We start from the raw sequence: 17449 nt of genomic DNA on the forward strand, positions 1-17449 counted from the left end.
TATTATCCAAAGGCTTAATCATACCTTTTGTTCTTTACTTAAAAAAATTCGTGTATTTTATCTTTATTTGGACGCCAGAATATCAATGTCGTTCAATGAAATTTATCTCAGCAGTGAATAAAATAAACTAATGCCAATAAATAGTCAACAAGCCGATGACTAAAATTCGTGAAATTTTGAAAATAAAAAACAAAAAGCAGTTATGCACAGAAAAAAGAAAACTTTAGCGACAAATTTCACAAATTATAAAAGTAAGAGTGGAAAAACCACAATTAAGCTAGTAATTTTGAAATTAAAGAGGTTAAAACGCAGAATTGATGATTATTATTAATCGCAATGGTTAGTTTTGGGAATTCACCGGTTTCACTTTCACTGTAGTTTCGTAACTTGTGTATCTGTGATAACGAAAACTTGAAAAATCAATTCGCACTGGGCAGTTCTAGAGAGAGAAAGAGAAAGATCATCAGTGAGAGATTCTTCATTCTTCTTCTCATTCTCTATTCTAAATTCTTATCTAAGCTAACGATGATGATGAATTAGAAATTCGTGGTTTCCCTAAACCAAACTCGATTCACCCTCTCATTTTCTGAATTTCAATGGCCGATCACTCAGATTCTTCTCCTCTCGTTCCTCCCCTTCCCCTCACCGACCCTTCTGAGATCGACCTCGAAGCTGGTCCCTCCGAACAAATCCAGTGCCGAATTTGTCTCGAAACTGACGGTAATTTCACTTTCATCCTTTTTTTCTTTTTTATTTTTTCAGTTTTCGTTTTCAGGTTAGGGCAAGGTGCACTTCGATGTCGTTAGAACAATCTATTCTTAATTCTATAGACTAAATAAGCTGTGATTTCGAATTGTACTCGTTCGGTTTATTTAATTCATTTTATTACTTGAATCGGGTGAAGCTGAGAAGCACGGTTATTGGTCAAGCTCGGCTGATTTTGGTTTCAAAGTAAATGAAATGGTTGTATTCGAATAATTTGATAGCATCGCGTTTTTGGCAGTTATGTGTATAGCTGCTATTGGGACTGTTATTGTTCCACGTGTTGGGTATTGCAGCTATGTCTAAGCTTCATGATATGTTTTTTTTTTTTTACTCAGGTAGAGATTTCATAGCCCCTTGTAAGTGCAAAGGTACATCAAAATATGTGCATCGAGAATGTTTGGATCATTGGCGAGCAATTAAGGTAATGATTCCTGATTTATAACATAACAACACAACTTTATAAGTGATGATGATTCGTGATTGATAGCAAGTAAGGATGGCAAGCTGCTACTGTTATGTAAAACTGACTGAAGGCTATTTATGGTGCTTGGTAAACCTTTTGTTTGGTTAATCAATTAATCAAATGATCTATGTTATGTTCTCATTTGTTGATCTCGTGATATTTTTTCTAACCTGTGTCGATTACCCTGTGGTGACGGATTCGAGGGGAGGCATTGCCCCCCATCAAGACTCTTTGTATATGTGAGAAAAAAAATATTAATAGAGAAAAATAAATAAAAAGAGAGAATGTTGAGTTAGTGTTTACTTAATTTCCTTCTAGTATTGAATCATATCTCTAGTTTTATACATGAAATTAATAATAAATAATTTTGTGAAATTCATAATTTATTAAATAATCATTTATTAAGTTAAATTTTTAAATAATTGTATAAAAAAAATTCCGACCCCCCTTTCATACATCTCTGGATCTGTCCCTGATAGCCCGCACTTGACTTGGTAACATTTCATATTCTTTCTGATGATTTCTGTTGATTCTTACCCTTCAGCTATCTCTCTCTCTTTGCTACCCATTATCCTATTCGGTGATGAAAAGAGTTTACATGTTTGTCTATTTTATTTTAGGCAGTTTGTGTTTGCAGTTTTGATTTACTCGCCATGGCTTTTAACATGTTTTCCTTGCTCTTGGATCTTTGACCATTGACACATTTTGGTTTCGTAGCTATCTTTATTCTTCCATTCTATTCTTCCTTTTTTTAACGATATAATTATCTTTAAAACGAATTGTTGTGACTTTATCTAATGATGAAAAGTGTAGACCACGGGCTAATTTTTCTTTGAAAATAAATCCTTGAATGAACATGGTGCATTTTATGTGGTGTAAAGTACTGAGTAAATAACCATTGATGGAGAAACACCTGGATATTCCATATTATATACAAGCATCTAGATAATAATATGCACTTTTGTGATGTGCAACCACCTAAACCTTAGTCTTTAAAGTGTGACCCAATATAGGGTGGCAGGACACTTTTTTCCTGTACTCTATGGTTCCATGTGTAAAATGATGTACTTTGCAGTGCTTGACCCAAGAAATATATGGATAATATTTTTTTTTTAATTGCAGGAAGGGTTTGCCTTTGCTCACTGCACTACGTGCAAGGCTCCTTATCATTTGCGTGTCCATGTTGCTGCTGATAGGAAATGGCGTACCCTGAAATTTCGATTTTTTGTCACCAGAGACATGTTGTTTATTTTTCTGTCTGTCCAGCTTGTAGGTGATTTGTTTCCATTAATCTTGCCATCTATATACTTATCCATTTGTACTTTATGAATGCATATAGATGATCTAATTTATCCTCTTAATTGCCTTTATATGCAGGTCATTGCTTCACTGTCATATTTGGTTTATCTAATAGATGGTTACCAGCAGTATTGGCTTCGTCTTCTCTGGGGTTTTGATAGTGAAATGAGCTTTTACTACATATGTGGTAAATTGTGTTAAACTTAAACCATGTCATCAAAATGCTTATACAATATTAGTTTCTGCAAATCCATTTTTTCCTCCATCGCCTTGAGTTTATAGTTTTCCTTGCTCCACATAAAAAGATAGTGTTGGTGTTTATTTTTTGTTGGTATTTTCTAATGCAGGAGCTCTATTGTTTTTCGCCTTGCTTGGCCTCTCTGGGTGCTTCATTACCTGTTATGATCGAAGAGTTCGCAATGATTTAGCTCAGCCTTGTAGAGAATTATGTCTTTGTTGCTGTCAACCTGGGTAATAACCTTGATTTTACAAATTCACAAGCCTCTTATATTGTCAGAACACATGATGAAATTCTGAGCATCTGCATGAGGCATTGTTATAATGCTTGTTTTCTTGCTTAATTGTAGGATGCCAGAAACTATGCTTGGAGTGTAATATATAAGATTTAATTTACACTATATCGCAGGCCCTTCTTTTATTAACTTTTTCTTTCAAAGACAAATTCAGTTGTTAAATTATTCATGCTTGCTTATGCTAAACTGAGAAAGAAGGCTGTCTCATGTTATTAATGAAGTAGGTTATATTTGTAGCAAGTTTGTGACTCAGAATGGCAGTGATTTGTGACTAAGTTTGATTTTTGTTTTGTATGATGTTGCAGAGTTTGTGCAGACTGTCATTTGCCAGGCACTCTTTGTATGTGGACTGATTGCACCACATGCTTTGAGAGTTGTGGAACCATGGCAACTGAATGTGGTGGTTGTTTGGGGGGTGCTGGGGAAGCTGGGCTACCACTATTATTCATTATGGCTTTGATTGTTCTGGGACTTTTTACTGTAATTGGGATATTCTACAGTGTATTGGTTGCTACCATGGTAGGTCAACGGATATGGCAACGTCATTATCACATACTTGCAAAAAGGATGTTAACAAAGGTGTGGTTGGTTTACTTTCTCATCTTTTTGTGCTTTTGGTGCATTGCTATGAGCTGTCAATTCTTGTTGCAATTCAGCTATCAAGTCGTGCTAAATTCCTAACTGATATATGCAATTAGCCCATTTAGCCATCACTTGTTTTTTTTTCCGCATCTAAGTCCTATATAATATCTTCACAGAAACATTTACTAGTATCCAAGAATCTCAACCATAAAATTTTTCTGCTTTTGTAATTGACTTGTTTTTTAGATTCTCTTGCATTAGAGTCATATTGACTGAGGATTTTTCTGATGCTTGATGGTTTTGCGAAAGTAAATGTATTTCAACTACTAGCTTACCTTTACATAATCTTAGAATGTGGGGTTTGTGTTTTTCTCAACATCCCCCCTCACGTCTAGCACTATTGGGTTTGGCATGCGGATGACATGATGGGTGACCCGTTTAATAAATCTAGGATAGACTCTGATATCATCTTAGAATGTAGGTTTGACCCTAACTCAATCCCAAAAGTTAGCTCATGGGGTGAGGGTTGCCCCACTTATATACTCTATATATCTTGGTCTTATTATCTCTAGTTGATGTGAGACTTAGTTTTTCTCAACACCACCCTCACGTCCAGTACTATTGGGTCCAAAAGCTAGCTCATGGGATGAGGGTTGCCCTTCACTTATATATTCTATATATCTTGGCCTAATTTTTTTTTTTATCAGCAAAAATAAGTATTTATATTAATGAAGTACCAGGGGTACTTTAAAGTACAGATATAGGGGTCAGATTTTTGGTTCCATGGCAGACTTAATGTAGTCTAACATAGAACCAGTTTCTGGGTACATAAAATATAATAAACTCTAGTAACAGTCTAACATTACACCCTGAGCTACCTACTAAAACCACTTGTAATGTTACTAGACCAGTGGTTGTAATGGGTAACAAAATCCTTCTCCAAGTTTCGAAGCCATGCCCATAACAAAAAAACTGCATCGTCCATCAGTTTGGTAGCGTCAAATGTTTCATTAGCAAAGATGATTCTGTTCCTATGCCGCCAAATAGTCCATGTCAGGGCTAACCACCACCATTTCCATCTATTGGTCCTTATCCCAAGATTCATGCCTAAAATGTGCTGGAGGAAATGCTGTTTTGGGTTCATTGGGAAGACCCCTACCATGTTCACCCAAGACCATGATGCCCACCAAACTGGTATGACCTTGCTGCAATGAAAAAACAGGTGCCCTTCAATCTCATCCGTACTTCTGCAAAAAGGGCAGCTGCTGTCATTTACCTCTATATGTCTCCGCTGCAAATTAACTTTTGTCGGGAGTCTATTGTTGAGAAGCCGCCATGCGAATACAGAAACTTTAGATGGGATCTTGAGATTCCATAATTCTTCAAAGGTGCTGTCATGACTCTCCTCCGCTGACTCAGCCAGCATCATTTTGTATGCGCTTTTTACAGAATAATGGCCAGTTGGGTCTGCTGTCCACAACCATTGATCTGCTGTGTGAGGCTGAATTGACTTTCCTTCAATATCTTCTAGAAATGATACAGCCATATGTATTTCACTGTCGAACAACGATCTCCTCCACCTAAAGTCCCACACCCATCCTGAATCTTGCTGAAACCCCATCTGCTGAATAAGTTTATCTTGCTAACAGGATATGATGAACAGCCTAGGGTACTTGGTTAGTAGGGAGCCCTCACTGTCCAGCCAATTATCCTCCCAGAACTTAATCTTGTCTAATTATTTCTTAGAATATGGGACTTGTGTTTTTTTCAACACCCCCTTCATGCCTAGTACTATTAAGCTTAGTGCATGAATGACATGGTGGGTTACCTGCTTAATGGATTTAGAATAGACTCTGATACCATCTTAAAATGTGAGACTTGAGTTTTTCTCAACACATAATATGCATTGCTTTTGATGTAGCTGTTTTGATTGACTTCAAAAGGACTTTTTAGTATAATAAAGATGGACAGAGAACTGGAATTATAATATGAAAAGTACTTCCAAACTCTTGTAATAATATACATCCTTGCTATTGATATGTTACCATTATATAGATGAGGATCTTTAATATTGTATAAAAGCTCAGCCAAAAGAAGTAAATATAGAGATATGACAGACTTTGATGGGTCTACTTTCTTCTTCCGAAACTCTTGCTCAGTACATGCTTGCCTCACTTCTTCCTCCCTCCCCCTGATTCTGCTCTCAAAGCAAAACTCCTTTGTCCCACCTGCTGCGTGTGCAGCTGTGTTACATCAAGTTTATCCTCACTCACACCCGTCCCAAGTACATGGGTATGCATTATGCAATCCCCTCCTGCTCTTCCATTGTTTGTATAATTTAGCTAGGGTGGGGCTGTGGTGCTAGGAAGTACTGATGTAACAGAAAGGCTGCCATACCGTTGTCGGACATGTCTCTTATGGATACTCTGAGGACACATTTGGATGTGTCACTGTGGATCGGGATCCTCTCTTGGCTCTGCCACAGGATGTTCTCTGCAGTCAAAATTTGGACCATTTATAATATTTTCTCTCTTTATTAATTACTGTGAAATAACCAATCAACGGTTAAGATTTGGCTGCACACAAAATTGGCTGGTGAGGATGGGATTTGACTCATAGTTTGAGAGTTGATGGGTCTTCACCATTTGGGAGTTGCATTCAATTCATTAGGGAAGTTTACCATAGTTTGAGTTTTTCATCATCTTTTATTTGAAGAGTTTTGTTGGATATATTCTCTTTCCTTAGTCCTTTTTCTGTCTGATAGGACAAGGGTTTTAGATTTGATTTTGCAACTCTCATTTGCTTTTCCGGGTGTGATAGTAATTGGGCTTAGACTTGAATCTGGTATTTTGATGCCTTAAGGCTGGCTTTTGGGCCTCTTTCTGGATTACATTTGACATGGAACACAAACAGTTTGAGATTAGTTGAGTACCAATAATCCCATGTGCTAACTGCGTGTTTTATGAGAACATCATGATGTCCTGAAAAATTCTGACATGGTCTTGATTGTTGATTATGAAATTGTTATTGCTTCTCATCATAGGAGTATGTGGTTGAAGACGCTGATGGAGAGCTGACTGGATCGGATTGGTCTCCCCCGGCTCTCCCACCCGAACATGTTCAGCAGTTGAAAACATTGGGCCTACTATGAGTCCATGAGTTTGGAAGAGTCATCAGTCATCTACTTGATGACGTGAATGCCACTAAAATGTAGATATACATTGGCCCTCCCCATGTTTTGGTAAGCTGGTCCTTTTCATGAAGACCTGCAGTTTATTGATAATTGTGTAATAGGCACTCAATTCACTTTGGCTAGAGTTGTACACTTGTGCTGAACCGCTGATATGTGGAAATTTGTGAATGTCTGACACGTCTACCTAAAGAAAATGGAAGAGGATTCTTTTAATGACCAATAACAAGTTACAGGTACATCGCCATTTCTTTTCCTTGATAGGATTCTGCTTGGCTAGTCAGGTCTTATTGATTGCTGGTCGTATTTGTTTTAAATTTTTATTTTGATTTGGATACTTTACTAATCAAACTCGTACGGTTGCCCCGTGATACAAGCATATTGTTTGGAGTGAGGAAAAATATATGTTTGGTCATGTGTGTTGTTTGTTATAGGTCTTAGTTTTGTCTTCATTCTCTTTCTCCATTAGTTTTGTTTTTTAACTTCTTTTTAGTTACGATGATTTTGTTTCTGTTAAATCTGTTGTGCCGCATAATGGAAGTGAATCTACCTGGCATTTGCATCATTAACTGAGTCTAGAGTTGACAATTAAGCATCCCATAACGCTGTTGATTTGAACAAATGATTATATTGATAATTTTGCATAAAGAAATTTGTTGTTTGTTAGGATCTTATGATCCTTATCATATTCTTAGACTATCTTAGATTATGGCTCGGTTGGTTTAAATTTTAAAAAGTGATTTTTTTAAGAAGCAAATAAAATTTGTTTATGAAAAAAAAGTAGTTTAGACAAAACACAAAAAAAGAGTAGAAAATTGTTATTTTATTAATTTTTTTAAAAAAAACTTAAACAGACAGGCCCTATATCTGATGATTAGTTTTCTCTATTTCCTTGGTTTCCATATTTCTAAATATCTCATGAATTATTTTCTTTTGTAGTTGGGATTATTAATATAAATAGGATATACCGATATAATACTTTATGTTTTCATAAACATATCAGCACATTGTAATAAATTTCATCATATGAATTCCATATCAATCTAATAAAATTTAGTCTATTCTCTATTCTCTTTTTCCTTCGTTTAGTACCTAGAAAAACTCCATTATTTCAAGAGTTCACGCTTCCCCCCATTTTGTTCTTTTACCTCCACACAGCTTTAGCCACCGCAAACCACCATTAATACCTAGTGGTAGTTATGAGAGTTTGCAATATTGGAATGGTTTATTTAGGGCTCAATAGGATTATCATTATTTTTTTTGCGTCAAAAAAGGATTATCATTATTTCTATTTTTCTTCATCCTATTTTTTTTAAAAAAATGTTTCCTTTTGTTTTTTCTATTCATCTGATTTACTTTTGCCTAAAGCAGAGGCAGCAAAAATCATTCGTGTATTTCATTTTTGTCAAAATAAGGAATATCAATCCCACAAAATATTCTTGATAAAATCATAAAATCAAAGCTTGATAAACTTAAGAGCAAAGAAACAAAAATTCATTGAAAAAGAGTTTCAATTTCATGCATGATATTTATTTATTTATATTCTTTTTCACTAGGGAGAAATAGTTTTAACATGAAATGCCCGTTAGCTTAATATTATAAGACGTGTGACTTGGAGAGTTGGTGCTTGGACGTTGCCTCTTGCCTAAGGCATTAATGGAGGTTTGTGGTTGTGGGGATGAAGCTGTGAATGAATCGGAGTTGTGGTTCCTTGAAAAAATAACGAATTTGTGATCGAGTCAAAGCCTGATTCGAACACAGGTTTTATCGGATTGTATGTAGGTTTACCAAAATAGGCGCGTGTATAATGTTGCATACGTCGTATATCATCACCGACTAACAATGCCGCGTATTTTATTTTATTTTATTATATTTTTTTTACATAAACAACGACACATAATTATATTATTATTATTATTGTTGTGGTAAATCAAAGCTATAATATAAGTATATAACAATAATCTGCACATTGTTTACGTTTAGACATAATTTAGTCTCGTGTCACAAATTATTGATAGTTAATCTTCTTAATTACAGTATTAATTTAGAACTTATATGTGTAAATGTATTTCTAATTTATTATCTGTAAGTACAGCGCATTCAATTAAGAATTAAGAATGCACAGGTCCTACTCAATTAATTGAATATCATGTGTGAATATTATAAATTATATGATATTTTATTCAATTCTTACAAATAAAATAATAATTATTCAGAATCCAATACATAATAAAAATTATATTAAGAATGTGTAAGGGGGTTTATAGTTAGCATAACCATAAGAATTAAATTGATAATATTTGCACGGAGACTAATTTAATAAATTTTTATGTATAAGAGTTCAATTGAAATTTTTTGACACATATTAACATATTGAGATTAAATTATTTGTTTAATCTTACATTTACAATAGACGATGTTGATATTCATGTAAAATAATTTTTTCTTTTTTTAACTGCCATAATTTTTACTTTCTATTATAGCTTTTATTACATTTTTTTTATTTCTCGCTTTTGTTTTGACAGGATCTTTTTGTTTCATCATATACACAATTTTTACTATTATATTCCTTTGGTACATAAAATACTTGAAATTTTTTTTTACTATTATATGATCTACTATGTCTCTTACTTTTTTTTATTTCTATCTTATTTTACTTTCTGTATTTTTCTTTGTTGTTTCATCTTATACACTATTTGTTTATCAGATGACATTGTATCTCTTTTCTTTCCCTCTCGTTTTTCTCTTTTGTTTCAATTTGTACACTAAGAAAGTAGGTTGACAAAAATAAAATATATTGAACATATATCTATTTTTTTTATAACATCATATATTGCATTTATTATTCTTTTCTTTCCATTTTTTCTTTCTAATCTAAAAACCTATATCTAAAAAAAAGGTAGTATTGCATTGCATTTTTAGGATTCCAAAGATAATGGTCCATTCCCTTGTGAAAAAAAATAAATATAGGACAGGGACAGGCTTGGGCATGTGCATGTCGGTTCTATACGGTGAAAAAGCGTTACACGTGTCCCACGTTTCAATATTTTGTCATTTTCCGATTTGACGACCGACCACAGGGAATGAAATATTTTACAAATCATGAATGGATTATTACCACAATATTTCAGTTTTTTAAACTTGAAAATTTAATTTCTTCAAAGTAAGAATCTACTTAATACAAAAAAGTAAAAATATACTTTTGAAAAGGAATTATAATTGTTAATTTAAAAAGTCAATTACTAAAACTGTAACACATACAAATATAACAAATTTTTTAATTTGTTAATCAACCAATATAATTTTGTATGTTTATCATCTTTGGCCTTTATCGTACAATTTTTTGTACAACATTTATATATAGAAAAAAAACATTTTCTTATTTTTTTCTCCCTTTTATTTAGTTTCTCCCATATTAAATCTGTGGTATTTGTCCAATCAGATTCAGGACATGTGAATAATATGGGTACGTAGTAGGTTGAAGAAATATCAGTCCTGTGTATTTCCGCGGAAAGTCTTCAGAATTTTTTATGGAAGGACACGTCATAATATATGACCCATCCCTACTGAAAAAGTATAATAATCGAAACTTAACACAATTATTTAGGCTTGAGCCTTATCCGAAACTGCTGAACTCCACGTGTATAGAGACGTAGAGTTCCGTCGCTATAAATAGCTTTTGCTTTGAACAAGGTTTTTGTAAGAGCAACAACAATTAACATACATATAGTGAGAGAATCAATCATCAACCAACCATGTCTGATATTGCCATGTTGGTAGCCGAAGAATATGAGAGAAGGACAAAGCATTATAGGAAGGGTGGTGCTGGCGCTGTACAAGAGAGGAATTTGAACGTGGTTTCTTGTGCTAATTCTTTTTTGGTTCTGAAGGAGAAGATTGAGGTGCAGAAGAAGGAGCTTGTCAAGTGGGTTTTGGAACCCAAAACCCAATTTGCAATTGCTGCTTCTAACAGTTTATTCTCTGCTTGATCGAACAAGTTCAGCTTTCTGGTTGCAATAGTTATTGGCTGTTGGCACCTTATTGTTTTATTATTTTTCCTTTTGTAATCTATATTTAGTCATATTTTGAATTAAAGGTAACTTTGTTCCACGTTCAAAATCTTCGGTGACTCTTTTATATATACTTGGATGCTTATAAATATCGAAAATGTTTGATATTAAATGTTGAGTATGTTTTTGGTCCTCATAAAAAATAAATGTATAATATTTTGATTGGGAGATGATTTTGAGAGATTTCATCCTACATATCAATGTATCAAGTTTTAATTGACAGATATAATGAACCTGATATTAATAAGTAGGATTCGATATTCTGAATCCAACTTTAAATTAAAATATTACATATTTATATTTTGTAAGAATAAAAAATATACTTAAAATTTTGTAGGGATAAATTTTAAACATTTTAATATTTATAAAATTAAAAAATATATTTGAGCATACATATTTTAACATCTGATCTTATTATGCTTTGTAATTTTTAAACTATTGATTAGATTGACTCGAATTCTAGAGGGTCATAAAGAAACTCATTAGGAGTTGGAGGGATATCTATTGATATAAATAAATTGTAGTGTAAACGCTAGGAAATTAGTATAGATATTTTGATTAAACAAGAAATTAACAGGACATGAAAAACTGTAGTAAATATATGGCAAACGAAGTTGTGTTCGAATGGAAACAGATATCCATGCCCAGCCATATGCGATCTACTTCACAATTTAAAAAGCTTAAATGATGAGAGCTTAAAATTGTATAAAGTTAAATGCACAATAAAGAACGGAAGAGAATGGTTGAAGCAAGTGCTTGAAGGGAAATTTTCAACCAGTACTACCACACAAGTAAATTTATCATCATATTTTAATTTAAAATTTGTTGAATATTTTTATTCTTATTTAATATGAAACTTAAAAATTGATACTTAATCTTTTTATTCTTTTTTAATATGATACTTTATTTCATACTTATACTTTACATCATAACTTTTTTATATTCTTTTACAAAAATATCCTTTAATAAATACACATTACAAAAATATCCTTTAATAAATACACATTAATGTTGTGAACTCATCGCAACAAAAACATATTTTTATTATAACATAACATAAAAAAGGGATTTCACTTATTAATATATAATAAAAATATATTTTCATTTAACACAATAGTTATTTATTGCAAAAATTATAATAGAATGTAAAAAAAAGTCACACCCAACATAATTTTGAGTATTTTAATAAAAAAATTCTTTCAATTTCTTAACCAATATTTTAAAGACACCTTTATCAATTACCTTATTTTTTAAATAAAACCACAATAATAAGTTTATGTTGTCAACGACTCACTCGCTTTCTTCTTACACTACAACCACTTTCTCACAATAACATCAACACACACCTTCTCACTCACCACACCTATATTTTCTCACACCACACTGACTTTCTTACAATTACATTTACAGTAACACACTAACACACATTCTTTCTCACTGACCACGTCCATTTTCCTACGTCACTTTCTTCTCACACCACATTCTGCACTTACTTTCTCACAATTACAACAACACACCTTTTTTTTCACTCACAATAATAGTGTCATTTTACTTTTTTGTAAAAAAAATATAATAAATTTCAGTTAATGAAAATTTAACAGAATAAAAACTTGTTTTGGTTGTATTATATTTTTTTGTACAATCCACAATAAAAACATTTCTGTCAAGGATAGTTTTGTTACAAAAAATTCAAGAAAAATATGGGGTGTGAGAATAGAATAACAAAGCCCTGTCTCTTTGTGTACTGCTGGGCCACCTCTTCGGAGACTATTGTTTTATTTGGGCCTGTCGGACCCGTTCTTGTATGATATTGGGCCTAAAAGGGAGGCTTATGGAAATCCAAAACTCTTACGGCTGTCACTTCTTCAATAGTTTTTTTTTTTGGACCATTCTTTTTGGTTAATTTATTAATAGTTAGCCTTTTGTTCTTGAAAAAGAAAATTTGAACTCAAAGATCTTTTCTTCCTCCCTTTCTTCTTGAATGATGAACCCAATCTTATAACTCCACTTATTTAATAGTATATATTTTTGAAAAAATATAAAAAAGTATATTAATAAAATTGGAAAATGTAAATAACAATTGCCTTATGTGACCCAACTAAACTCTCAACTCTCCAACTCCAACCCATTCCAGATGTTATACATCATCCTTTACCATCTTGCCTATTAGTATCATGAGCGGAGTTACATATCTTCCTCTTCATTTTTTCATGCCATGCTTTATCTCTATTATGTTTAATTTAATTCTTAACGTTATCGAACCAAAGAAAAAAAATATTTTGGCCTAAAAGATATCACAATTCTTGTTTTGTTTTTATAAAGTTCTAGTTTACATATCGTAATTTCTCATATTTTTTTAGTCTTCATTAGTTTTATCATTTAAGAGTTGTTTGTATGTGTCTTTTCTAAATATCATGTTTTCCTATTGTCTCTAAATATTAATCCCTCATGTTAATTAGCAGTAATATTATCGTTCAACGGATAACAAAATGGAAGTTAATACAAGCATTAATTACATCAGAATATTTTTTAAAATTTAATAGTGTTTTTCATAAAAAGAAAAATTAAATAAGAAAATGATGATATTTTGAGTAAAAAAGCACATAATTTAGTCCAAAATCAAAATACAAGTGAACAGATCATGCAGACCTAAGAAAATCTCATCATTAAGTCTTTAATGATATATTTGATAAGAAAAAAAAATACAGATAATAATATTTTTTTTCTTTCAATTTTTTTTCTCTCCACTCTCTTTCCTTCATTCCAAACATAAGATAAGAATAAGTTAACACACCCAGCTGATAATGTAGGAATAATGTGTACTCCTATATCTCCTAAAATTAAACAGCAACATTTTTATTTTCCTAAAAACCTGCACAATATGAACCTCACAATTCTTGTCCAACCAATGACGGATAAAGATGAAGAGTACGGATGTCTGGTTAACAAACGATTTTAAAATCACACTCCAACAAAGTACCTGAAAATCAGCACCCCAACATAGTAACTATTTTTCCTTTAGTTAAAATTTTAAAAATTTCTGTATCTCATCAGTTTTAATTTAATTGTTTGAAATTGAAACAAAGGAGCGAGTTAGTGGGTGGAGTACATGATGCTCTTCCACAGGTTTTGTAATTCAATTATTATGTTCACATTCACTACTTCACCGACAGTTCTTAACCATCACATCGATTGGTTGAGCTACTATTTCAACAACTACTCCACTTCCACTATGATCATAGAACCCAGTGACTTTCATTTTCATATAATCTAGTAGTACTATTTTAATACATGCAATGGAATGGAATAGGAATTTCTAGTATAATCCAATTGATGAATAAAAGCTAGTACTTGCTCACTCCACTACGACCAAGTTGCGTACAGTGATCCTTCATTGTCCACAAAATTTGTTTAAACTTTTGATGATATATAATTAAGAAGCTATTTTAAACAGAAAAATGAGAAATTACAATTATTCATTAAAATAATAGTTACAATTTGTAATTTGAAATTTATTACGAAAAATTCGTAACAGAAAGTATATAATAAAGAATTCAGAAAAGAAAAGAGACTGGGACGTGTGATAATATAGTTAATGTGAAATAAAAAAAAATATTATAAAAAAAATTGTGTCTGAAACGCATTTTCCTGCTAGAACCAGCAATCCACCGAACATATACATACACATGTCCAACACACCCCAGCAAGAGTACCTGTCAGTTTGATGCATCCCCTGTGTCCAATGATATTGAATTTGTTCATCTACCTCTCAACCATATTATTGAATGTCCTAGGTCACATAATAATTATTCTCCTTTGGTTCTGACACATGATTAGCAAATGACCAAAAGCGATGACAACTTTTTATTTTTAAGTCAAGTCTTTTAAGTTGATGAAGATTCATGTCTTTCCTAGCTATGTGATGACAAACCATCAAACATGCAAGTCAATTAAGCTGGTGGAAAGAAGACACACAACTTTATCGTACCATTTACTCTTACCTTTTAGTTTTAGGCACATATTCAACCAATCATCTTCTCTTTTCTTAACTTAGGATGTTAATCTCTTTAACCCTTTTTATTGCGTTTATGTAATTAAATAGATTTAAGTATACCATTTTGCTATTTTTGAAACAATTTTGACTGACTTATGGTGCTTAGTGCAATTTATGTGCTGGTAGAAGATCCAAACATAAGCTTTTTGAACAAATTACAAACCTGATATCATTTCTAATATTGGACTTGGTCATATGTATGGAACCCAACCAAAACCTAAACCTATATTATTTAATTCTATGATTTTTATGTTGTGTAATTCTGTGTTTTTTCACTATTGAGACTATTCATCAACTTTCTTCCATTTTTAATATATCCTTAATTCATATTTGTTTTTAAATCCATATTAACATTAAAACAAACTTTATGAGAATTCAAAAGAATTGCTTGTAGACGTGTCAAACCATAAATTTATTCACCTACCAATTTATTTACCAGTATATTAAGAAAGGGTCTTCCTAGAATATGAGTAGATATCCGTAAAAGAATTAATATGAATACTATGTGTCTGAGAGACTCCACTACCTCATTTGACCAACCAACTGAACTCTACCGTCGGTAGGCATTGAAATTGGGTTTCCTCCATCCAGTGATCCATCACAGTCACAGGATGTTTCTCACCCAAGAATTAAAATGTCCACTTACACAGAAATATGAATATGAATATGAATTTCTAGATAAGACAAACCTTAATTCAAATAACAACCAGAAGTGTGAAATAGAAAAAAGGTAACATCAATCTTTCAATATCTGTAACTATATATATATGGTGTACATCCATAGTAATATTCTTCCGAGGAATCCTAGTAAAGGAAGAATAACAAATTAATCCTTTTTCTTCTAAAAATAAAAAACAATTAGGTGGTTTTGTTTTAGCTATATAGTACTAAACTACTATATATATATATATATATATGTTGAAGGTGATTGAGAGAGGGTTGTTATCTGTTCAAATTAAGTGTTGCCACCACGAAATGCTGAAAAAAGATAGAGAAGATTGTCATCATTCCCATTATTAGAAGCAGCCTCTGCTTGATTCTGATGCAGACGGTGCTTGAACACAACATCATCTGGCAGCACCTGTTTCCGACAAAGTGGGCACGTTGCCCAATACTGTTGCAACCACTTGTCCAAACAATCCCTATGAAAGGTGTGTTGGCATTTCAGTTTCCTCACCTTCTCCCCTTCCTCGAATTCGGACAGACATACCCTACACTCAGTAGCTGTAGCAGCGTGCTCTGCCTTCAAGTTCAATCTTTTGGTGTAGCAAATGGTGGGGTTCTTCTTCTCGATGAGTTTGAGGTATTGGCGGGTGCTGATTGGACGTGATTCCCTTAGTTTTTGAATGAGAATTATGAGTTCTATTAGCAGGGATGCTAATAGCATTATCATTTTCCCACAAAACTTGTTCAAGAGCTTGGAGAGAGGTTTCATGGTGATGATGACTAATTATATTATGCAACACTAAACTAAAGTCTAAAGGGATTTCTATAATGCACCAATCTTTTCTTGCTTTTTTATTTATATCTAAATACACATTCATGATGTTGTGTTGTTTTGTCTTCACTTTCAGCAGCCAGGCACAATTCTTTAATACAAAAATTTCTCGTCCTGCCTCGTTAAGCGGTTTGACTTATCTATGCTCAAGCGGTTAAGCTTATCTTTGCTTAATTTGTTTGATACAAATAATATGTTTAATATTTAGAAAAATGTTTGTTGTACACTTCTTATATGGACACACGTCAGAGCTAAAACATAAATAATTGATTTAATAGATGGTATAATGTGATAGAAATAAATTAATAAATTAAAATTAGTTATTTTGTTGGTATACCTTTAGAATTTATGCATATCCAAATATAACCACCCTTAATATTTATATTAATAGTTTAATTTTGATTGAATAAAAGTTTTACCAACAAGATTTATCTAATATATTAAACCTTTAAGTAAATGATAACTCCTTTCTCAGTGATTGTTTACATTATTTAATTCCTATGGCTACTTTTATCTTTTAGCTTTTGAATCTTAATTACACAAAATATTATAACAAGACTAAAAATATAATTGGGAATCCATTTCATTCTTTAGATGAGATACTGAAAAGAAAGAATATTACTGGAAAAATTATTTTCTTAGTTCTCAAAAATTAAAAATATTTGAAGATGAATCAAATTATATTAGAAGTGACATATAATTAGAGGTGGAAAAGTATATTAAAAATACATTTATAATTAAAAAATATTTATTTATTATATAGTCATTTTATTCACTAAAAATTCAATTAATGATATGATAAATAATAACGTGTTAAAATATTGATAAACACTTAAATAGTAGTATTATATTTTTCTTCTTCTCAGATACAGGTAAAACCTGTCTGTTCAATTGGGAATTGAATACTTTGGTCGCAGTGGTGAACAAGGAAAACAATTAGGATTATAAAATGATTGGAATGACGTGCGCGTTCGGATCAAAATTCTTAAAACGGT

General features: G+C 32.3%; 3 protein-coding genes across 3 annotated transcripts; 2 read left to right on the forward strand and 1 right to left on the reverse strand.

The window, feature by feature from the left end:
- Window positions 1-377: 377 nt before the first annotated feature.
- LOC114382619 lies at window positions 378-7272 on the forward strand. The gene is made up of 7 exons (XM_028342175.1): window positions 378-720; window positions 1101-1186; window positions 2351-2497; window positions 2606-2714; window positions 2875-2998; window positions 3366-3639; window positions 6686-7272. Exons 1-7 carry the CDS (start codon window positions 597-599, stop codon window positions 6791-6793), a joined length of 972 nt encoding a protein of 323 aa, XP_028197976.1. The 5' UTR covers window positions 378-596; the 3' UTR covers window positions 6794-7272.
- A 3207-nt stretch (window positions 7273-10479) lies between these two features.
- LOC114381853 lies at window positions 10480-11070 on the forward strand. The gene has a single exon (XM_028341077.1). It carries the CDS (start codon window positions 10588-10590, stop codon window positions 10819-10821), a length of 234 nt encoding a protein of 77 aa, XP_028196878.1. The 5' UTR covers window positions 10480-10587; the 3' UTR covers window positions 10822-11070.
- Window positions 11071-15669: 4599 nt separating this feature from the next.
- On the reverse strand, window positions 15670-16495 carry LOC114381785 (probable E3 ubiquitin-protein ligase XERICO). The gene has a single exon (XM_028340999.1). It carries the CDS (start codon window positions 16389-16391, stop codon window positions 15912-15914), a length of 480 nt encoding a protein of 159 aa, XP_028196800.1. The 5' UTR covers window positions 16392-16495; the 3' UTR covers window positions 15670-15911.
- Window positions 16496-17449: the final 954 nt, after the last annotated feature.

Source organism: Glycine soja, chromosome 13, assembly GCF_004193775.1.
Source record: "Glycine soja cultivar W05 chromosome 13, ASM419377v2, whole genome shotgun sequence".
Lineage (NCBI taxonomy): Eukaryota > Viridiplantae > Streptophyta > Magnoliopsida > Fabales > Fabaceae > Glycine > Glycine soja.